At 38.0% G+C, this 24532-nt stretch overlaps 1 protein-coding gene across 1 annotated transcript; it reads left to right on the plus strand.

Moving 5' to 3' along the window:
• The first annotated feature begins 980 nt into the window (after positions 1 to 980).
• LOC138892832 (uncharacterized) lies at positions 981 to 3662 on the plus strand. Its single transcript, XM_070176577.1, has 2 exons — positions 981 to 2598; positions 2701 to 3662. The coding sequence occupies exons 1-2, from the start codon at positions 981 to 983 to the stop codon at positions 3660 to 3662; spliced, it is 2580 nt and encodes an 859-aa protein (XP_070032678.1).
• The last annotated feature ends 20870 nt before the right edge of the window (positions 3663 to 24532 follow it).

Consider the following 24532-nt stretch of genomic DNA (forward strand, 5'->3'; position numbering starts at 1 on the left):
ATTCACCTGTTAGAAATTCAGAGGCATTTATGATGAAGATGTGAGCATCTAGAAATGTTCGAGTTTATCTTTTACTTGCACATAGCTCTAATTATTATCTCAGCAAAATGAATATGTTAGGTTTCGTGAATGGGTGTGAATGAGAAATGGAAGACACATGTAGACATATAAAATTTATTGGGTCTAATCCATACAAGATTTGGATTAAATTCAATTGGGTTAAATAATTAATTTGGGCTTTACACGTTAAATTAGTCCATTTTATTATTTTCGAACCCAAGGTTCATTTCATCTTAAGACCCAGACTCATACCATGTGACAAGTGACATGGCATATCTAGTCAAACTGCAAGCCAAAAAGATGACGCCATGTGTTAAATGAATCCAAGTCAAAAAGCAAGAACCAACCACAGGTCGCCAAGTGGCTTAAAATGACATGGGCCAATCAGAATCAAGCAAGAGAGTTCATATGTAGCTGGACTGTCCATCCTCTACAACTATAAATAGAGGGGTTACATAACTCTCAGAGGACATTCAGAGTTGGAGAAGAACATTCCGCAATTGGTGAAGGCATCCACAAACAGAGAGATCAATCATCAAGTGCATAGTTCTTCAATAATGGAGTGATCAATAGAGTTCTTCCCGGAGATCAACCTGTAACAACAAAGTGTTGTTCGACGTTCTTGGCGATTAAATACATCACAAGGAGGTCTGCATTGTCCTACATTTGAGAAAGACGCTTCTCAAGCCCTCGAATAACGGAGAATTTTAGAGAGGAGAATCAAAGGATACATAGAATTGTACTCACAAATATTTATCAATAAAATATCTTTTTTTTTCATATTATTTTTATTGCAGTTTATTTTTCGGACTACGAAAATTTATTGCGAACAAATTTTGGCACGCCCAGTGGGACCCATTCTGCCCTTTATCTCACCTTCTTGCAAGTTGAAAACTACGAACTTCAGATCTACCGCTACAATGGCCTTCCGCAAGTGTGATGTTTCACGCAAAGATACTACTGCTGCCGCATCCATTGAGCTCAGTCATGTTGGCCCAATCACTCGAAGCAAGTTCAAGGCTAGTGGCTTAGATGGATTCGAATACTTCGCCTCCTTGGAGATAGCAAAGAAGAGTAGATCTCACATGACGTCTGCAACCACAATCTTTGGGAGCAACACCCCATTCTTGCTATTTGACGAACTTTCTCAAACAACCTCCAACCTTGGTGAATTTGAGGATCTGGTGGATTCTCCGGTTTCAACGAAAGTCAACGGCTTAATGACCGACGCAACTAAAGTGGACGAAAAGTTTGCCATGATGGAACATACTATAGAAGTCTTGAAGAAATCTGTTGAAGACAAAGACCTTCAAATCGCTCAATTCATGAACAAACTGGAGTCCTATGCACCTGGAGAGTCAACCCACGTCCCTCCTCGTTCACCGATCCTCACCTTGCAAAAAACGTCTGTTGAAGAATCGCTTGCCAAGTTCAGCATTCAGAGGGAACAACAATCCACTTCGGTTGCGGCGTTATCTATCCAACAATTGCAAGACATGATAATAAACACCATCAGAGCTCAATACGGCAGACTATCACAAAGTTCATTGTACTACTCTAAGTCTTATACTAAGAGGATTGATTGTTTAACTATGCCAACCAATTATCAACCACCAAAGCTACATCAATTTGATGGCAAAGGAAACCCAAGGCAACATATTGCCCACTTTGTCGAGACTTGTAGCAATGCTGGAACGCATGGTGACCTTTTGGTAAAGCAGTTTGTTCGTTCGCTGAAAGGGAATGCATTTGACTGGTATATTGACTTGGAACCCGAGTCCATTGATAGTTGGGAGCAACTTGAGAAGGCATTCCTCAATCGTTTTTACAGTACCCGAAGAACTGTAAGCATGAAAGAGTTGACAGGCACCAAGCAAAGGAAGGACAAGCCTGTGGTGGATTACATCAATTGTTGGAGGGCATTAAGTTTGGACTGCAAGGATTGCCTTTCAGAAACATCTGCAGTGGTAATGTGCATTCAGGGAATGCGTTGGGGCCTTTTGTACATCCTACAAGGGATCAAACCGCGAACTTTTGAAGAACTTACAATGCAAGCTCACGACATAGAGTTAAACATCGCAAGCCATGGAAAGGCATATCCATTCGCTGATCAGAAGGAGTTCAAGAAAAATGTTGCATCAAAGAACCAAACCAAAGAATCTATGGTGGTGAAAGCAACTTCTGTGAAAATCACGACTAAGCAAAATGTCAAGGAGGATAAGACCCCGAGTCAATATTCCAAAGAGGAGAAACGTTGTCCAACCTTGAAGGAATTGGAGGCGAAGGTTTATCCATTTCCAGATTCAGACGTACCCACGATCCTCGACGAATTGCTGACCAAGAAAGTCATCGATCTCCCTGAATCAAAAAGGCCTGAGGAAATTGGTAAATTTGGCGATCCGAAACACTGCAAGTTTCATCGCGTCATTAGCCACCCTACAGAGAAATGCTTTATCCTAAAGGAGAAAATCATGGCTCTTGTAAGTGAAGGAAAAATCATCATAGACATGGATGAAATAGCAGAAGCAAATCATGCAAGTATCGCGCTCAAGGAAAAGAAGTGTTCAAGGTTGCAGAACGCGTCAAGCACCGCCTTCTTATAATTTGGAAGTTTCGAGCCCATTGAAGTTGATCTTCCAGGGAAAACTCTTGAAGGTTCACTAAAGGTGGACACTCTGTCCAAAGACAAAGACGATGAGGGTTGGAATCTAGTCACTCATAAGAAACGAAGACATCAAGAAGTTTTGAGGCTACCACTTCCTAAGCCAGGAGCAAAAATAAGCAATGTGGATAAGCTACAACCACCAAGAATTATCGAATCTTCTGTTAGCAAGAAGATTAACGGTGCCTTATCGCCGAAGTTCCGAAATCCCATCACATTGCATGAATTCTTTCTTGGAAAATTCCTTCATGGAGGTCACGTTGGTGCAACTCATGTAGTTTCTAGTACTGATGAAACAAAGGAAACCAACGATGAGCTCGCTCCAATGAAAACACAAGAACATTATGATAACAGAAAAGTTGTCACATGTTGTGCAATAATTTCCTCCACAGATGATGACTTGCTGCTGGGGTCTAGGACACACAACAGACCTTTGTTCGTTGTAGGCACCATTCAGGAACAACATCTCAATCGCATACTTGTTGATGATGGTTTAGCTGTCAACATCATGCCAAAGATAGTGCTAAAAAAGCTTGGGATCTATATCGATGAGCTATCCAAAAGTAACCTAACAATCCAAGGTTTCAACCAAGGAGGACAACGAGCCATAGGTATGATCCGCGTAGGACTATCCATTGGTGATATGAAGTCAAACACCTTGATTCACATCATAGATGCTAAAACATCATACAACCTACTGCTCAGACGTCCTTGGATTCATGAGAATGGAGTGGTATCGTCTACTTTGCATCAATGTCTGAAGTACATAAGGGATGGAGAGATAGTCAAAATTGAAGCAGACATCAATCCTTTCACTAAGACGGAGTCATACTTTGCAGATGCAAAATTCTACCTAGTTTCTTGTAAACCGAGTATGGAGAAACCATCATCAGTCGACGAAGCTGATGTCAAGTCAGAAGAAGAAAATAAGGCTCAATGAACTACCACCAAGCTGTCTAATAAGAGAACCGAAGAAGTCTCCATTAAGCTATCATCATCTGAAGGTGACATATATACAAAGACTAATAAGGAGCATCTAGTTTTTCGCTATGTTCCACGTGAGCGTCGAAAGAAAGGGCAGCCTTTGCTACAGGAATGTACTCCAAAGAAGCAAATGAGTCACAAAGATATCCAACATTTGAGGGTGCATATGACTGTCGTAGTTGCACAAATCCCATACGTGACTTGTGAGTCTACTAAAGGAAATCTCCATGCTGATAAAATAAAATGGCACTATGATCCTAAGGCCTTCATACTGCTTGAAAAGACTGGTATGAATTCTCCAATCCATCAAGATTAGGAGAACTCAAAGATGAAGTCACAGGTGAAAAGATACATGGGCTCAATGAGTCCCAAATGAAGTTGAGAAAGCAAGGGCACTACGTCTCCACTCCAAAGTTTGGGTTGGGATTCAGTTTGGCAGAGCCTCTTCAAATTTCATCTAAGAGAAATAAAGAGATAGCTTCATCACAACATACCTCGGTAGAGGAGATGAAGGAAGTTAAGGGTAAGAAAATAAAACAACGGGCTTCAGTGTTTGATCGCATTGGGGGCTCAACCCCTCCGGTATCGGTGTTTGAAAGGCTAAGTCATAAAGGTGAACGTGTATCTTCCAAACATCTAAAAGAAGTTTCCACTACCTCAAAGACCTCTGTCTTTTGTCGCCTGGGAATCATAAGGAAGTCACCATCTAGAAAGATACTGTCAAAACATAAGGAGCAAGTCCATGAGGAGTGGGATCATTTTAAAGTTATTACTGACAAAGAAATCTGTAGTGCTTTCCCATGATATATGAAGAGGAAGTCTATTTTGTCAATATCCACAGATGGTCCACTGAAGGTGCAAAGGAGAACCATTGTTTACACTTGCCAGCCTCATAAAGAAGTAGAGAAAGAGATAGATGCCAGGCCGACCATCCAAGGAAGTTGAAGAAAAAAGTCAGACTTTGTGGAAACATCCTATCACATAACTGTGGAAGATAGCCCATGCCTTGACGTTGATGATGAAGTCCATGAGGCTCTCCCTCAATTAGAAGATGGCGGTCAATCAACTGTGGATGAGCTTAAGGAACTCAATTTAGGCACTCTGGAAGATCCATGCCCCACCTTCATTAGTACGCTTCTTATGCCTCAGGAGGAGGAGGAATACTCCAAGTTATTGACAGAGTACAAAGATGTCTTCGCTTGGTCCTATAAAGAAATGCCTGGTCTTAGTCCTAAGGTAGTCGTTCATCATTTAGGGATCAAAAGTGGAGCATGTCTTCTGAAGCAGTCACAACGCATGTTTCGACCCGAGCTAGTACCACAAATTGAAGTTGAAGTCAACAAGCTCATCGAGGCGGGATTTATTCAAGAGGTGAAGTACCCATCATGGATATCGAATATTGTACCTGTCAAGAAGAAGAATGGTCAAATACATGTTTGTGTTGACTTTCGAAACCTAAACAAGGCATGTCCGAAAGATGACTTTTCGCTACCAATTATTGAACTCATGGTTGATGCTACAACTGGGCATGAAGCTATGTCATCCAAAAGATGAAGAGTGTACTGCTTTCCGAACTCCAAAAGGGATATATTGCTACAAAGTGATGCCCTTCGGTCTGAAGAATGCTGGTGCCACCTACCAACGCACGATGCAAAACATCTTTGATGACATGCTTCATCAGAGGGTTGAATGCTACGTTGATGACTTAGTGGTGAAGAAGAAGAGTAGGTGTTACCACCTTGAAGACCTTCGAATTGTTTTTGAAAGGTTAAGAAAATTTGACCTAAAGATGAATCCACTCAAGTGTGCATTTGGAGTTACCTCAGGAAAGTTTCTTGGCTTCATTGTGCATCATCGTGGAATTGAAGTTGATCCCGCAAAGATTGACTCCATTCAGAAAAAATGCCCGAGCCAAAGAACTTGAGGGAGCTTCGAAGTCTACAGGGAAACTTAGCATTCATCCAGAGGTTCATCTCTAATATGGCTGGACGATGTCAACCTTTCAATCATCTATTGAGGAAGGATATCCCTTTTCATTGGGATCAGTCATGTCAAAATGCTTTTGAAAGCATCAAAAGATACTTGCTGAATCCACCTGTGTTAGGGAAACCAATGCTTGGAAAGCCATTAATACTCTATACTGCGGCACAAGAACGCTCACTTGGGGCACTACTTGCTCAAGAGAATGATGAAGGAAAGGAACAAGCCTTGTACTATCTCAATCAAACTCTAATAGGAGCTAAGTTGAATTACACGCCTGTTGAGAAAATATGCTTAGTGTTACTTTATGCAATAAAGAAACTAAGGCATTATTTTAAAGCATACACCATCAAACTCATCTCTCGAGCAGATCCTGTGAAGTTCGTGATGACTCGACCTGTTCTTTCTGGACGCCTAGCAAGATGGTCCATGTTTTTTAACCAATATAAGATCACATACACACCTCAAAAGGCTGTGAAAGGACAAGAACTCACCAATTTTCTAGCTGATCACCCTCTTCCGGCGGAATGGGAGCTTTCTGATGAGTTTCCAGAAGAAGATGTTTTGTTCGTTGAAGAATTGCCACCATGGACAATGTTCTTTGATGGATCCGCACGTCAGAACGGTGCGGGGGCAGGTGTTGTGTTGGTCTCTCCAGATAGACAAATCTTGCCATTCTCCTTTGTTTTAGGTGAAACATGCTCCAATAATGCTGCAGATAGGGGTGGCAAGTGGGCCCGGCCCGGTCCTAAGTGGGCTTCGCGGGTCCGGTCCTAAGTGGGCCGGTCCTAAGTGGGCAAGTCTTATGCGGTCCGGTCCTAAATGGTCCCGGGCTTCGCGGACTTATTGCTGGAACCGGCTCGGGACCGGGACCACGAACTAACGGTCCCGGGTTAAGTGGGCCGGTCCCGGGCCTAAACGGGCCCAAACGGGCCTAAACGGGCCCAACAGAAACTTTGTATTTTTAATTATTTTGTTTTATAGAAGTTAGAGAAAAAAAATACTAATAAAGATATATAAGCTATATTCGATTTATATACTATATATACATCTTAAAATATATATATATACTATATTATATATACATAGTATACATCTTAAAATATACTATATATACATCTTAAGATATACTATATATATATATATATATATATATATATATAGTATAGTATAGTAGATCTTAAGATATATATACATCTTAAGATATATAAGCTATATATATATATATATATAGTATATCTTAAGATGTATACTATCGAATATGACTTATAAACTATGTATATATATTATAGTATATATATAGTATATTATAGTGTATATATACATTTTAAGATATATATATATATATATATATATATATATATATATATATATATATATACTATACTATACTATATATACATCTTAAGATATATAAGCTATATTCGATTTATATACTATATATATATCTTAAGATATATATATATATATACACACACACACACACACACACTATACTATATATACATAGTATATAAGTCATATTCGATAGTATACATCTTAAGATATACTATATATACATCTTAAGATATATATATATATATATATATATATATATATATATATATATATATATATATATATATATATTATATATACGTATATATAGTATAGTATGTGTATATATAAGATGTATATATAATATAGTGTGTGTGTGTGTGTATATATATATATATACACACACACACACACACTGTATATATATATACACACACACACACACTATATTATATATACATCTTATATATACACATACTATACTATATATACGTAGTATATAAGTCATATTCAATAGTATACATCTTAAGATATATATAATATATATAGTAAGATGTATATATATTATAGTATAGTATAGTATGTACTATATATACAACTTAAGATATATAAGCTATATTCGATATATTCGATATACATATATATATAAGCTTATATATATATATATATATATATATATATATATATATATATATATATATATATATACTATACTATACTATATATACATCTTAAGATATATAAGCTATATTCGATTTATATACTATATATACAGCTTAAAATATATAAGCTATATTCGATATATTCGATATACATATATATATAAAAGCTTATATGTATACTATACTATACTATAATATATATACATCTTACTATATATAAGCTATATTCGATTTATATACTATATATACATCTTAAGATATACTATATATACATGTATATCTACTATATATATCTAGTATATCTAGTATACTATGTATATATAGTATATCTTAAGATGTATATATAGTATAGTATATATAGTATATCTTAAGATGTATATATAGTATAGTATATATAGTATATCTTAAGATGTATATATAGTATATCGAATATAGTTTATATATCTTATGAGATGTATATATAGTATATACTATAGTATAGTATAAATATAAGCTATATATATATATGTATGTATACTATACTATATTATACTATATGTATAGCTTAAGATATAAAAGAACAAAAATATTGTAAAGAGATATTCAAATCAATGCGTTATATTTTTATTATAGCATTAAAAATTATGGCAATATCTTTCTTAGTCTTCCTCCCCCTATGGAATGAGCACAACAAGGTGCTAATACCACCATTGAGAAGAAAAAGAAACTAATCAAGATGTGCCAAAATACAAGTTACATATTAATTTACATGGTATCTCTTGCAAATTTCATAAATCCTTCAAGGTCCGGAGGAATTTCCGTTGGTGGTGGCGGAAATAAAGCTTGCTCATCACCGCTTCCAGGCGAAGCATCATCCTCCGCAAGTTCAGCTAGCATTTCTTCATAAGCTTCGTCTACCTCTGGTTGTGATTCAGCAAGTCCAAAATTTCTTCTTTCCGAACGGATCCAATCTCTGAAAAGTACTGATTTTTCCAAGCTCTCCCTCATAGACGCTCTATAATCACCGAGTTGAAGTCTTGCTTGACTGAAAGCGCTCTCTGATGCGACTGTTGAAGCTTGAATAGTTAAAATATCTAGGGCCCTCCTTGAAAGAATCGGAAAGTGTTTTTCTTTGTCCTTCCACCATTCCAAAATATTAAAGGAGCCGTCGGGATTCACTTCCTCAATTCCCTGTGACAAATAAACTTCAAGCTCATTTAGTTGTGAAAAATCACTAGTACTAGAACCTTGAGAACCCCTGAACCCTGCCCAAGCACTAAGTGCTCTTACTCCCGCAGTTCTTTTAGATGATTGAGAACTAGAAGAAGAAGGAGTTGGAACATTTGGTCTAGCATGATCTAATGCAACTTGATAAGCATTATAAATAGTTTGAACATTTATTTTAATTGAGGCTATTGCGTTCGAAAGTTTAGACAACTCCTCATCTTCAAGTGCTAAACCATTATAAACAGTTTCATACCAAAATTGAGGACCTCCTAATTTCATAGTAGGATTTAACAATGCAGCAATACTATAAATAGGGGGAATAGGGAAAAAATATTTTTTAAACTTTTTTCTCATGGAATCAATAGCAAGTTGATAAATTTCCCCACCATCTGAAAAATGATCAAACAAATTTGCAAGTTCTGCAATATAAATTAAACAGTTAGAAATAGTAGGATAATATTGCCTAGAAAATTCATTTGTAGCAATATGGAATTTTTCTAAAAAATCTACAAGCATTTTAACATTAGCCCAATCCGCATTTGTAAGGTTCTCATCATCATCACTTACATGAGCATTAAACGTTGAGTTTATGGGGTTTCTATATTCATATGCAATAACTAAACTTTCATACATGTAATTCCATCTAGTTGGACAAGGTTTAGGAACCTTTCTTTCTCTTAGGCCAAATTCATCGCATCTTTTAAAATATTCTCTAAGTCTACTTCTACGATTTGAATAAAAAAGCCAATTAAGAGCCATTTTAACCTTTTCAATTTCAACATTTAAAATTCGCATACCATCACCCACAATTAAATGATAAATATGACAAATACATCTAACATGAAAAATATTACTAAATACAGGACTTAGTATCGTGGTAAGCAAGGCTACAGCATTTGTGTTACTAGTAGCATTATCCATTGAAACTGATATTATTTTATCAGTAATGCAAAAATATCTATAAATATCCGCAATCGTGCTAGAAATAAACTGCCCTGTGTGACGTGAATTAATTATTCTATAAGCAATAATGCGCTTTTGCATTATCCAATGCTCATCAATCTAATGACTGGTAACAGTAAGGTAATCACAGTCATTACCACTTCTACCAATATCAGTTGTAATAGCAAGACGGTAATTTATATGAGTAAATAAATAGCGTAAATATTGTTCATATTTATGTTTATATTTATAAATATCACTCTTTACGGTTGTGCGAGGAAAACTTTATAAGTAGGATAATAAATTTTTCTAATATAATGCACAAAGTGGGGGTTAGAAGGAAAACTATAGGGTAAGCACATAACAGTGACCATTTTTGCCAATTCTTCCCGATCTTTTTTTGGATCATAATATAAAATACCACCGGTAACAGTGTTAATTCCCGGTTGAAATTGATTTGACCCGGTACTAAGGTCAGCCTCACTAGGTGCACTTGTCCCCTCAGCCAAAGCTTTCATACGAAAATATCTAGCTTTATCTTGAGGGTATAGCAATATGTGTCTAATCAAACTTCCCGTTCCCGTCCCCCCTCCCGACTTCCAACATATTGAAAAACTAACTCTTTGCCACAAGTTTTACACTTAGCCCTATTTTTTTTCTCTTAGTTGAGCAAAAAATTGCCAAACAAGAGATGTTTCTGCCCGTTTAGGAGGTTGTCTAGAAAAAGTAGGGGCACTAATAGGAGGATCAGATGGGGGATCATCTAGATTATTATTAGTTGGGTTAACTTCAGGAGCAGGACTAGTGGGTGTATCATCATCCGATTGCGTTTCATCAAAATCTATTTCTTCATCATCATTTTCATCAATAGTTGGATTACCATAAAGAGCATTCATATATTCATGGTTTAATTGTTCATCGGGTGCAATATTATGGAAAAATTGACTCTCGGTAAATTATAATAAACTATTATCGCTATCAAGAATAGGAGGTGTAGGACGGGTAACATGTTTGGGTCGGGGAGCCGGGGAAGTGGAGGAGGAACATATTGGCCACTAGATTCACCACTCTTCGATTTTTCCTTATTTTTACTAAACATATTTTTTAAGGAATAAGCCATCTTAATTAATCAAGCAAAGTAAATAAAACAAACAAAATTATAATATTAAAACTTAAGAGTTGGAACGAGTTTACCGAATTGACGAACAACTTGTTGGAAATTGATTATCGTTGAAGACTTCAATTCACCAACTTCACAATTGTTTCACAAATTGTAACAATAAAGTAAGCAATAGTAGAAGTAAATTAGAGAGAGATTGTGATAGATTGATGATTTTGTAAGAAAAAATAAAATAATGATGGGGTATTTATAGTTGAAAATAAGGAAAAAGAGTAATTATAAAAAGTTTGGGATTAAAACAAAGTTGAGGGGTTAAATGGCTATTTCATAAATAGCCAACGGCTATTTTTGACAGCCCAACGGCTATTTTTGACAGTCCAACGGTTTTTTTTTTTTAAAAAAAAAATTATTTTTTTAAAAAAAAGCCATTGGGCCCGCTAGGCCCGCTAAGGGGACCGAGCCGGTCCCGGTCCGGTCCCGGGCCCTGGCGGGCCAAACGGTCCCGGGCCTGACGGGCCCAATCATAGGACCGGCCCACGAGACCGGACCAGGCCCGCTAAAACCGGACCAAACGATCCTGGCCCATTTAGCCGTTTGGCCCATCTGGCCCGCGGTCCTGGGCCGGTCCCAGGCCTGGACCGGCCCACTTGCCAGCCTTAGCTGCAGAGTACCAAGATTTGATCATCGGTCTTGAAATGCATTAGACATGAAGATTCTATTGTTGGAGATATATGGCGACTCTAAGTTGATCATCAACCAATTGTTTGGGATTTACGATGTAAAGAAGGAAGATCTTTTGCTATACCACCAATATGCTTCTTGTTTACTCGAAAGATTCGACCAAGTGTTCTTAAACCACGTCCCAAGAGAAGAAAATCGCCTGGCTGATGCTTTGGCTAACTTAGCCACAACGATGGCACTTGGAGATAATGAGTCAACAAAGGTACATATGTGTCATCGATGGGTCATTCCTAGACTTCTTGATCTTCAAATCAACTAAAGTCATCATACGTTCATTGGGGGTGATTGGAGAAGAGGATTAGACGAAACCATTGATAGAGTACCTTGAACATGGAAAGTTACCCGAGGATCTATGACAAAGAACAGACATCAAGCGAATGGCACCACGATTCATCTTCTACAAGGGGATATTATTTTGGCGCTCTTTTGAAGGAACATTCTTGCGATGTCTTGACAAAGAAGAAGCCCATCAAGCGATGAAGGAAGCACATTCTGGCTCATGTGGAGCACACCAATCTGGTCCTAAGCTCCATTTTTGCATCAAGAGGATGGGCTACTACTGGCCGACAATGGTGAAGGATTGCATGAAATATGCCAAAAGATGTCAAGTATGTCAATTCCACGCTAACTATATCCACCAACCTCTAGAGCCTCTTCATCCAACTGTAGCTTCATGGCCTTTTGATACACGGGGACTTGACGTTGTTGAACTGCTTCCAAAGTCATCAAAAGGACGATGTACATATTGGCTGCCACAGACTACTTCTCTAGATGGGCTGAAGTTGTTCCACTCAAGGAAGTATAAAAGGAAATGGTTGCCGATTTTATCAAGCCGAACATAATTTTTAGGTACGGCATACCAAGATACATAATCACGGATAATGGAATGCCATTTGACAACAAGCTCGTGAGGAGTCTATGTGAGAAATTTGGTTTCAAGCAACATAAGTCTTTAATGTATAATGCACTCGCCAATGGCCTTGCTAAAGCTTTTAACAAGACGCGTGGTAACCTTTTGAAGAAAGTTGTTGCAAAGAACAAGAGAGACTGGCATGAGAAAATTGGTGAAGCTTTGTGGTCATACCGGACAACCTTCAGAACTGCTACACAAGCAACTCCTTACTCTTTGGTGTATGGCGTAGAAGCAATCCTTTCGTTGGAGCAACAAATTCCATTATTGTAGATCGCAATCTAAGAAGGACTCACGTCCGAAGAGAATGCTCAGCTTCGCCTAGCAGACTTAGAGGCATTGGATGAGAAAAGATTGGAAGAGCAACAAAAATTGGAGGGCTATCAAGCTCGACTAGCTAGAGCCTACAACAAGAAAGTACGGCCACGATCATTCCAAGTGGGAGATTTAGTCCCAGCTATCCGACGACCCATAATCCTCAACAAATGCATAGGCGACAAGTTTACCTCAAAATGGGATGGGCCATATGTTGTGAAGGAAGCCTATTTAAGTAGCGTATATAAAATTGTTGATCAGGATGGTCTCAGAGTTAGTCCAATCTATGGAAAATTTCTGAAGCAGTACTTCCTATGAAAGTCAGCTACACTCCTCGACGTACGAGCCTAAACTGCAAGTCATGCCGCTCCACTACGTACGAGCCTAAACTGCAAGTCATGATGCTCCTTGATGCATGAGCCTAAACTGCACGTTGCTACACTCCTGGCCCGCATGAGTCTAAACTGTGTGCGGCCAAAAAAATAAAAAAAGTCCGCTAGGTTAAAAATCTCGCGCGAGGCGACCTAGGCAAAAATTAGGACATAAAAAAAAAAACTCACCCCTCTGAACTACGTTATGACTTGATCCTCTTAATCGAGGTTCGTAGGCAGCTTAGAGTTTCATTCTAAGTTCAGTCGCATGAGTTTTTAAAAAATAAAAATTTGGCGTCATCGGATCATCACATAAATTCTTCAAGTGTAGAGGCACATATCTATGAGGAAAAGAAGACGATTTGCATTGAAGTACAAAAATATGTTTTATTGCTTCAATATTACAAAAGTTGATACATCCAAAAATGAAGACAAAAGGAACTAGACATTTTTCTATACAAAAGCCTAAATCATGAGGATGATCGTAAACTAGGTTTTGTTGCTGATGCGTCTTAAATGCTTTTCCAAGTCTGTATGACGTCTCCACATTTAATGTCATTCTCGATGTATGTCTCTCACGTTCAGTAGTTGTGATGATCTCTTGACCACATATCTTGTTAGGCCTCGAGTATGATAGTTTGCTTCTCTTGTGCAAGTGTTGGTTGAAGGTCCCATATATGAGAAGTCGTTTCTCTTGAAAAAATCTTCAATCACCAGGGGGGCCGCCATTGATGAACTTCAATACTATCAAAAAATCAAGTGCAACAGTTGGTGAAGGGGTGGCTTCGCATCTTGTATGACACCTCAGTCTGATATCTCGACCCTTTGAGCTTCTTTGCGAGTCTGTAAAAGAAAACGAAGTGATAAGATTTGTGCAGCATGATAGTCAAAGTTACTATATGCAAGATAGTAAAGTCAACTTCAAGGGAAAAAAAACACTCTCAGGACAACTCAGAGAGCATAGAGATGGAAAGCGAGCTCAACAGACGACGAGATCAATTTTTAAAAACTATCGCGGTCCATCTGGAAGATGTTATGCCCCTAACATTTTTTTATTTTGTAGATTTGGATGTCTAGTTTCCAACAGTATAAACCGTTTGCAATTGGAGACTCCTAGCTCAAGATATGATTTTTTTTTCGCCGGAACTACACGAATCTGAAAGTTTACTGCAGCTAGATCAATTTTGAGAATTTTCTGTTTCCATCCCAAAATGAATTCTGCTATAAAATTCATATGTGATTCGTCTCTATGCGTTTTCTTTCTAATGGAGCAAACGGATCATAATTTGGAGATTCCTACATTGAGATATGAATTTTGTGCCTAGAGCGCGCAAAGCTGAAAAGCAGCAAGGCAGACGTCTAGATCAATTTCAAGAAATTGTGCGGCCAATCTGGAAGGAATACTTCTGTGATATTTTGAGGATTTTTTTATCTATGAGTCTTCTTTCTATTGGTGCAAACGGCTTATAATTTTGATGTTTCTAGCCTAAGACATGACTTTCTTTATCTAGAGTGCGCAAATCTAAAAATCAAGTGTGGCAGATGTCTATAGCAACTTCAAAATATTATGGCGGACGTTCTGAAAGGATTTTTGCCGTGCTATTTACAGATATTGTGAGTTTTGGAGTTTTCTTTCCAACAGTATAGATGGATCGTGATTCCGACACCCGAAACTCGAGATATGAATTTTTCAATGAGAGCATGAAATGCTATGAAGTCAAAACAGCGGAGATGCGCCGGGTGCTTGCTTGCCGAAGTTAGAAAGGCCTACTCCAGTTATCTTCCTCGCCAGCCTACAACGATGCGATATGGTACATATTACGCTCGCCAATGATGAGATAGGGTCTCTCCGAGCCTCCAAGAGTAGGGATTTTGTCGCCGATGTTGAAAGGACAATTCATGTGTCTCTCTCGCCTACCGCAACAAAGAGACGAGTGGTTTGCTTGCAGTGCATCTTCCTAGAGACATCAAGATCTCTGGAACTCTCTCAAAATCCTGCAAAAGAAAATATTTTGGGAGTCCTCGGTACCAATAGCACGACGTTTCAGCAACACAATGCTTCAATTTCACAATATCGATGCAGAAGACAGGAAGCTTTTGATTTCACATGATTGATTGATGTCGACGGTGCAAAGCTTAGTTCAGAAACCAATGCTTCATGGGCTGTAGCTAATTTTGTTTAGTGGTTCTGCTGCTTCATGAATACTTCTCCACAGCCCCACATTCTAAGAAAATAAAAGAAGACAAAAAGGTTAGCATGAGTAACAAAAAGTTTGATTAAAACTAATTAGCATGGAAAGGGAAGTTAAAATTTGGGAGCCTCATTAATCTCTAGCCTCGACCATGAGTTAGGTCATTGAGTATCCGAAACCAAAAGTTCCACCAGCAACGCGCAAGCAATAAAGACAATAGCATGGAGCTTTCACTCAGCAACAGAACCGGTGTCAATGACATGACGCTTCAATGCGGATGGTGAGAATTGTGACGTGCACTTCTCCGTCAAATCTCGATGGATCGTACGCTTCATGCACCTTTTCGCCTACAAAAAAAAGAGTGACGATCATCCACTTCTTTTCATGATCGTATTTGAGAACTCGCCATGTATATCTTCTCCAAACCTGCAAAACAAAAAAAAGGAAAAAGAAGTATGATGCCCGAACAATCCTCTCAGTTCCAGCGCTTGATTCAAAGATTTATTGCAATTGGATCAAAAAGGCTGGAGCTTCGAGTTTTATAGATGTTGTATATCTCCGAGCTTCTTCCCAACGATGCAAACAGCTCGTAATTTGGATGCTCCTATCTCGAGATATGTATTTTTTTAGCAAGAGCATGCAAAGCTGAAGGAGCCAACATGTCGGAACTCGTGTTCTAGATTCAGCAAATTATCTGGGAAAACCTAGGAACAACCTAATCGTAATTTCTACATATGTTGTACTCAAGGAATCTAATTTTCGACGCCGCAAACGGCTTGTGATTTGGACACTCCTATCTCGAGATACCACTTTAGTCGTTGAGAGTGAGCAGAGCTGTAAGATCAGCGGGTCAGACGCGTAGATCAACTTCAAAAATAAATTTCAGACAATCCAGAAGGAATTTGGCAGTTAATTTTGATATGTTGAATTTTTTTGAGTCTAGCATCAGTAGAATCAAGCGGCTCGCGATTTGGATGTTCCAACAACGAGATATGACTCTTTTTGTGAAGGCGCGTGATCTACAAAATCAAACATGGCAGAATCTGAAGTGAAAATTTAAAATCTTATCTGAGATGATATAGAAGGTATTTTGCTCCTATTATTAGATATGTTGTAGCCCTTTGTGTATACTTTCAGAAGAATTGAGCGGCTTGTGCTTTTGACACTCGTACACCATAGTATGACTTTTTTGGCGAGAGTGCGCGATGGTGTCAACTTTACAGGCCAGGCGAGTAGATCATTTTCGAAAGTTAACTCCAACTGATCCAGAAGAAGTTTGGATCTGATTTTTTTTCGATACTTTGCCCCACTCTACGTCTGATTTCTATAGAATCAGGACGCCCATGATTTGGACTCTCCTATGGCGAGATGTGAATATTTCACCGCAAGTGCGCAAAGGTGAGAGACAGCTTCTCTCCAAAAATTTTGCACCGTGAAAACATACACCAAAGGATGGCTGCTTAAATAGGTGGCATTAAGTATTCTAATTCTTATGTGAATTATTGGTCGAGTTATTTCCGTCCTAAGATACAATGCAAGTTATGGCAAAGTTAATGATGAATCTTGCACAATACATGTCAAGTTTGGAAAAGGGATCTAACAAAGTCTGAGTTATAAGTGAACAAAACAAGGAGTTAGAATCCTAGAAGAAAAAATGTTGCCTTGCCTTACAAGGTCGAGAAATATTCTTTTTCTTGTTTTCTCTTGGTGAAAATGGAAAGAGGTCTAACGTGAGACAAACATGGAAAATTGTCGGACAATTTGCAAGAATTTTCCATTACTATGGTTTGCAATTGCCACTTCCAAACCAAATTACATTGCACACACGTGTTCTACACCCGAAGTATTGGAAGGGTAATTTTTGCTTGGAGCTTGTATTTAGCACTTCACATAAATGTGTAACTGAATAAAAGCTCAGATTTGATCGGTAGAAGTCACCACAAGTGGTGAAACAAAAATATCAATGTTCATTAGTACTTCAAGTCCGGTCGTTTGTTTCGGCAAGCCTACACCCCGACAAGCATTGAAGTAGGGGGTATCTGTAGACATATAAAATTTATTGGGTCTAATCCATACAAAATTTGAATTAAATTCAATTGAGTTAAATAATTAATTTGGGCTTTATACGTTAAATTAGTCTATTTTATTATTTTCGAGCCCAAGGTTCATTTAATCTTAAGGACCAGACTCATGCCACGTGTCAAGTGATATGACATATCTAGTCAAACTGCAAGCCAAAAAGATGACGCCACGTGTTAAATGATGTGGCAATCCAAGTTAAAAAGCAAGAACCAACCACAGGTCGCCAAGTGGCTAAAATGACATGGGCCAATCAGAATCAAGTAAGAGAGTTCATATGTAGCTGAACTGTCCATCCTGTACAACTATAAATAGAGAGGTTACATAATTCTCAGAGGACATTCAGAGTTGGAGAAGAACATTCCGCAATTGGTGAAGGCATCCACAAACAGAGAGATCAATCATCAAGTGCATAGTTCTTCAACAAAGGAGTGATCAGCGGAGTTCTTCCCGGAAATTAACCCGTAACAACAAAGTGCTGCTCGACGTTCTTGACGATTAAATACATCACAAGGAGGTCTGCATCGTCCTACATTCGAGAAAGACGCTTCTCAAGACCTAATATCACGGAGAATTTTAGAGAGGAGAATCAAGGGATACATAGAATTGTACTTACAAATATTTATCAATAAAATCTCTTTTTTTTTCATATTATTTTTGTTGCAGTTTATTTTTCGGACTACGAAAACTTATTACGAACAATACCTTTTGAATTGCACCTCTTCATCTCACCTTTTCATTGTCTATAAATTTAGAGGCTTGGCCTCATTTTTTAAATATGAAAAATCTAAAATCTTCTCCCCTCTTTTCTACATTGTTGTATTATTTTTCAAATAAACATAAGTGTCAAGTGTGATTTACTCCGTTTGTTGAGTTCGCTGAAATTATGTGATTTGTAGTGCCGCTATCACATAATAGTTATTCCGTTCTATCCTGGGAGGAACTAATCCAAAACTTTGGGCAACAGTGAGGAGATTAAATTCCTTAAGGACACACAAGCAACTTGTGGGCTCAGAATTATTTTATATTTTGTTTATTGAACTAATGTTTGTTTGCTTATCTGATTTTCTGATTTTGAACACAGTAATACTAACAAGATATTCATTTTATAAAAAATAATATGTTGTCAAGTATATTACATATTGCTAAAATTATTTCTGCTATATTTTTTCATGATCTTCATCTACTTAGAATACCAATATTACCATTCAGTGGCATTGTTAATGTTACTAAAACATCTATAGTTTTCCTTGATGGTATTTTCCTCTTGGTTGATTCATAGGTTGTCTATATAAATTGGATCAAGTGCGAGCCTTGGAAGCCAAAATGTTTCTCAAAATAAAACAAGGACTAAATTTCAAGAAATGCCTCGGTTATGCATTAGATGATGCAATAAAGAAAGGTTTTGTGTACAAAAGAATGGTGGCTTGATGTGTACTAACTCATTTTCATGATGCAAAAGCAAAACGGCTTTTGGTCATTGAAGTAATTTTGTATTTACTATATAATAAGAATGCACAATAAAGTATAAAAAATGAAATGCCTTTTGTATAACAGTTAATTAAATTTAAGAAGTTATGAGCCAATTATTGGTACTTTTGTCTTCTTATTCCTTCTTTAACCATTTATTAATTTCTCTGGCCAGTCATGCAATCAGTTTCATTACTTCTGATTTCATTTAATTAACAATTTAAGAGAAAGGGAGGCGAATTTGTGCATATAACAGTTATGGGAAAATAGAGTTGGTTCAACAAAAGATGTTGTTTTATCAATGGCATTTATTGAGAAATCATACGTGTATTTGTCTAATCAAAACGAATATAGAAAGCATGGTACGTGAAGGTGAAGATTTGGTAATAAATAATTCCAGGAGTGTTTCATTTTTTATTAATATAATGATTCGACCGGTTATTTTGTACTCTAGCATATCGTTCAGCGATTCGAGACCTTGAGTAGCTTCACTTTATGCATTATCACTTTCACGTGTAGTCAGTTTTGATTTTTCGAGAAGTTCGGAGTTGATTTGAAAGAATAATTTTTAATTCGGAAGCTTTAAGTTGGAAGAGTTGATCAAGGTTTGACTTTTGAGTAAACGACCTCAGAATCGAGATTTAAAGGTTCCTATATGTTCGTAAGTTGATTTCAGACTAGGACGTACATTCGGGTTGAGTATTGGATGGCCCGGGAACGATTCGACACTTATTATTAGAAGTTTATATTTTGAAGGTTTTCGAATTTGCTAAGTTTGACTTAGAGTGGACTTTGGTGTTATCAGACTCCTGGTGATATTTCGGGACCTTGTATAGGTTCATTTAGTTGATTGGAACTTGTGTGTGAATTTTGATCGGGATCCAGAATGTCTAAGTGTGATTCGGACGCGTTTGGCGAAGTTTGAAGGTTTGAAAGTTAAGAGAGGGATTTTGATCGAGGATTCTTAGTTTTGATGTTATTTGTGGCATTTCGAGCCTTTGGATAAATTTGGATAAGGTATGGGGACTTGTTCGTATGATTGGACGGAGTCTCGGGTGCCTCGGGTGTGTATCGGGATGGTTTCGGATCAATTCCCTTTGATTTGAAGTTGCTAGTTTCGGGTATCTTTAGTATGCATCACGATCGTGGATGGAGGGTCGCGATCGCGAAGGGTGATCTGGAGCTGGGGACTGCTAGTCTTCGTGATCGCGGGTGATGCTCCGCATTCACGTAGTGGCCTAGGCCAGGGCTTTGCATTCGCGTGTGGAGGCTCGCATTCGCATAAGGGTTGAAGCCGGGCTGGGTGGGTTGGTCTTTGCAAATGTATAGATGTCCCGCATTCGCGGTGAAGGGGTTGTTTGTGTATCGGGATCGCGGAAGTTCAGCTGCAATCACGTAGGCTATTTTGGTCATCAAGGGTGTTTTTGCTTTGCGATCGCGAGGCTTTTGACAATGATCACAATGGGCAATGTTTGGGCAGTGTATAAGATTGCAAATCAGACTTAGCTCATTTTATCTTATTTCTCTCATTGGAGCCAATGTTGGGGCGATTTTGAAGGGACATTTTCATTAACGATCACAAGGTAAGTGATTTTTACTCGTTGTGAGCTATATACATGGATTATATATGGATTTTAATATGAAAACTAGTAGAGATTGTAGAATTTTGGAAGAAAACATAAAAATGGTATTTTTGAGTTTTGACCATGAAAATGGACATGGAATTGAGAAAATAATTATATATTTGTGCTTGTGGTGCTATGGGTAATATTTATCTTTGATAATTTTCGGAATCCAGGTGCGTGGACCTTGGGGTTGACTCGATTAACTTTTCGTGTGGAGTTAGGGATTGTTTCTATTTGTTAAATTTCGAGTCTTTGAGTATATTTTTAATTGGCTTGCATGTTCTTTGATTAGTTTTGGTTTGTTTGGCATTGGTTTGAGGTGTTAGAGAGGCATGTGATCCGGTTATCGAATTTCGGAATGAGATAAATCTCATGTCTAACCTTGTAGGAGAAATTTACCCCATAGGTTCTATATTTGTTACGTGCTACATGTTATAGGAGATACACACGTATGTGGTGACGAGTGTCCGAGTGTATACCAGATTCTTGATTACGTCCGGTTAGACTTAGAATTACACAATATTCTAATTGTATTATTTGAGTTATTCTTGCATGTTTAAATACCTTAATTATTATTTTAGCTTGAGATTATACCTGCATAGAGCATCGAACCTTGCTATTTTAGATACTTGAGGAGCTACTTGATTAGTCGTAGAAATTATACTCCCTTTTACAGATTTCTCCCCGTTGTGCGTATTTGTCCGAAAGTTTCTTGGATTTCATAAATCACACATATATTCATGAGTGGGGCCAGTGTCCTATCAAAGTTTCACTATTCCTATAGGATCGGGCGGAATGTTTCAACAGTACCATTATGGGATCGAATTGTTCACCTCGGCAGTATTATGAGATGCATCTATGGATCGGGTCGTACGACCTCTGCAATGTACATTATTATTATGAGATCAGACCGTATGAATACTACAAGATATCGTGCCATCACTCTTACGGGATCAGACTGTTCGCCTTGGCAGAATTATGCGTAATATTCGATAAGGAGTTAGCGTACCTATGAGTCTTCCTGACTTGAGACATGATATTTTATTGGCTATTGATCTTATATATATATATATTCCATTCGAGGTAGTATTAGGTAATTGAGGATTTGTATTTACTCTTCTATTGAGGATCGTGTTATGCACATATATCTGTTTTCACTGTTTTACTTGTCATACTTCATACATGTCTACTTTTATTGTAATTTGATTATTGGATCACTAGCAAGTATCGATATCGACCCCTCATCACTACTTCTTTGAGGTTAGTCTAAATACTTACTGGGTACACGTTGATTTGCATACTCATACCGTACTTCTGCACTAATTGTGCAGGTACTGAGACAGGTACATTCGGTGATCATCTAAGCGCATAAGCGCATCTGTTGAGGAGACTTTGTGGTGAGCATCATTCCATGTTACGATCCGCAACGCACGCAATCCTTGTCTTATTCATTTACTATATTCTGTCTATTTTCAATTCCAGATAGTGGTTGTAGTAGTATTGTATATTCTAGTCGATGCTCATACACTTGTGACACCGGGTTTTGGGGATTTAGATTCTTATTCTTGGTTGTATTCTGTTGTGATATCTAGATTTATATTTTGATCACATTCAAGCATTTAAAATAATATCAGTATTTTACTATAAAAATGAACGTTTTCGGTTATTTATTTTGAGATTCATTTTGAATTATCTATCGGTGTATCGATTTAAATTATTGGTTTGCCTAACGACGGCGTGGGACGTCATCACGACCTATGGTGGGAATTGGGTCATGATAGCTTGGTATTAGAGGACTAGGTTCACTTAGGTCTCTCAAGTTATGAGCAAGTCTAGTAGAGTCTTGCGGATCGGTACAGAGACGTCTGTACTTATCTTCAAGAGGCTACAAGGCTGTTAGGAGAACTTCCCTTTATTGACTCATTTTTGTGTGATTTGATTTCGATCAAATCTTACGTCTTTAGTTCCTTCCTACTCATTCGTACTCGATGTCAAGCATTTGATATCAGCTGGGCACCGACGAGTTGTAGTGATGCTACTAATGTGGAGCAAGATATTTTTCCCTGTGTTAGGAGGGTGGACTACTATCTTCGCCTCGTGAAGGGGTGTCCAGTCACTTTATCCTAGTGTTGGTGTTGCCCACGGGTTCAGGGCTATATACGATGTATTGTGATGTTGCTCGTGTTGTTATCACGCAATATTGGTATAAATGGTGAGGGGTTTTACTTATGTGTTACGGTAGTGAATGCTTCAAGAAGAGGATTATTCAGTTCGTTATTGGAAGATTTAGTATTTAATTCCATCGTAGGAGAGGTAATTTTACTATTGACGTTCAGGCTTAGGTTGACAATTGCGATATTGGATATTTTCGATTTTGGTGGAATTCTTGTTTGTGTTGTTGTGTCATCGTCCTTGTTTGAACGCATTAAGGCTCGTCAGTGTGATGGTCTTCATTTGTTTGCCTTTGGGGGATGGTGTTGTGAAGTGGTTATGTTGCAACTCCAGGATAGAATCGGTGTTCCCATTGTTGATAGTTTGAGGGGGGGGGTGATCCTCAAAAAGGTTCAGAGGTTGTGGTATTTTATTCGTTAGTGCGCTATGGAGATGGAACAGGATTGGAGGCAGCATTATTGGTGGCGAAGGATGAAAAAGGATAATGTTTGATATGTCTCGCATTGGTTGAATTGTTAGCAGGTCAAGTACGAACAGTAGAGATCGAGTAGTTGGTTTGGAAGATAGCTAGACCAGAGTGGAAGTGGGAGCGTATCGTATGGATTTTGTGGTAGGGTACCCATATGCTTGAGAAAGCTTAGTGTGATTTGGGTCATGGTGTACAAATGACTAAGTCTGTGCATTTTGTTTGAGATAGTGGCTTCTATGTTCGGGAAGTTCGAATGTGAGGAAAGGAGTTTTTCGGAATGCAGAGGGAATATGAATGCTTTATTATCATTTTTGGGATGAAATATGGTCTCGAGCTTTGAACATGTTGTTGGACCTTCAGTTGACGTTAATGGAATAAACAGATTCTTACGGTTGGCGAACGAGTATGGACTCAGGTAGATCAACTGATTTCACAGTGGTTATAACCATAGCAATGTCGTTGGAGGATTTTGATATGGGGTTACATAGGTTAGCTATCTCATGTGAGAAGGTTAGGGGTTGCATGATTTCTTATGAGGTTTGTATACATAGTTTTACCTTCTATCCAATGGGATGCATGTACTATGATGTGGCATTAGATCGCTTGAAGAAGATGGCGCGACTATCATGAGGTTGAGTATGCATTGGGGATGATAATGCGGGAGGTGTTGTGATTAGTGGAACAATAAATTATGAGAAGTTTGGTTGAGTAACGGTGTGAGATCATGGTATCCAGGAGGAGAAGTCTTTATGGGTCCTTGGATTTTTTGTTTATAGCTTAAAGCCAAGATGGGGAGCCTACCGTTGATGATTGAGTCACGTGGTCATGTGTCCTTGTAGTTTCTGGATTTTGGTACATTGGTGGATTAGTTATGACTGAGGAAGAGGACATTAGAGGTAATTCGAGCTTGGGATTTGATGGATGTGTGCTACATTTAACCTTATTGGTATGTGGAGGTTGTGGTATGACTCGTTTGATACTTCTTTGTAGATGTGATGTGCAAGGAAATTGTCACGACTCAAAATCCAACTAGTCGTGATGGCACCTAACCCAGCCCGCTAGGTAAGCTAATTAACAACTATCCAATTTAATGAAATTTATTGAGATAAATAAATGATAAAATAACTGAACCTTAATACATTTCCCAAGGACTGGTAGTACAAATCATGAGCTTCTAAGATTTAGATTTTTACAAAATCGAATTGAAATAATTACGACATCTGTTTGAAATGTAAATGAATATAATTCGAATCTA

Source organism: Nicotiana tomentosiformis, chromosome 5 (genome assembly GCF_000390325.3).
Source record: "Nicotiana tomentosiformis chromosome 5, ASM39032v3, whole genome shotgun sequence".
Taxonomy (NCBI): Eukaryota; Viridiplantae; Streptophyta; class Magnoliopsida; order Solanales; family Solanaceae; genus Nicotiana; species Nicotiana tomentosiformis.

Coding starts and splice junctions, on each gene's coding strand:
- LOC138892832 (XM_070176577.1), top strand. CDS start 981: ATGGCCTTCCGCAAGTGTGATGTTTCACGCAAAGATACTACTGCTGCC. Junction 2,599..2,700: donor AGCAGAAGCAAATCATGCAA/GTATCGCGCTCA, acceptor TTGATCTTCCAG/GGAAAACTCTTGAAGGTTCA.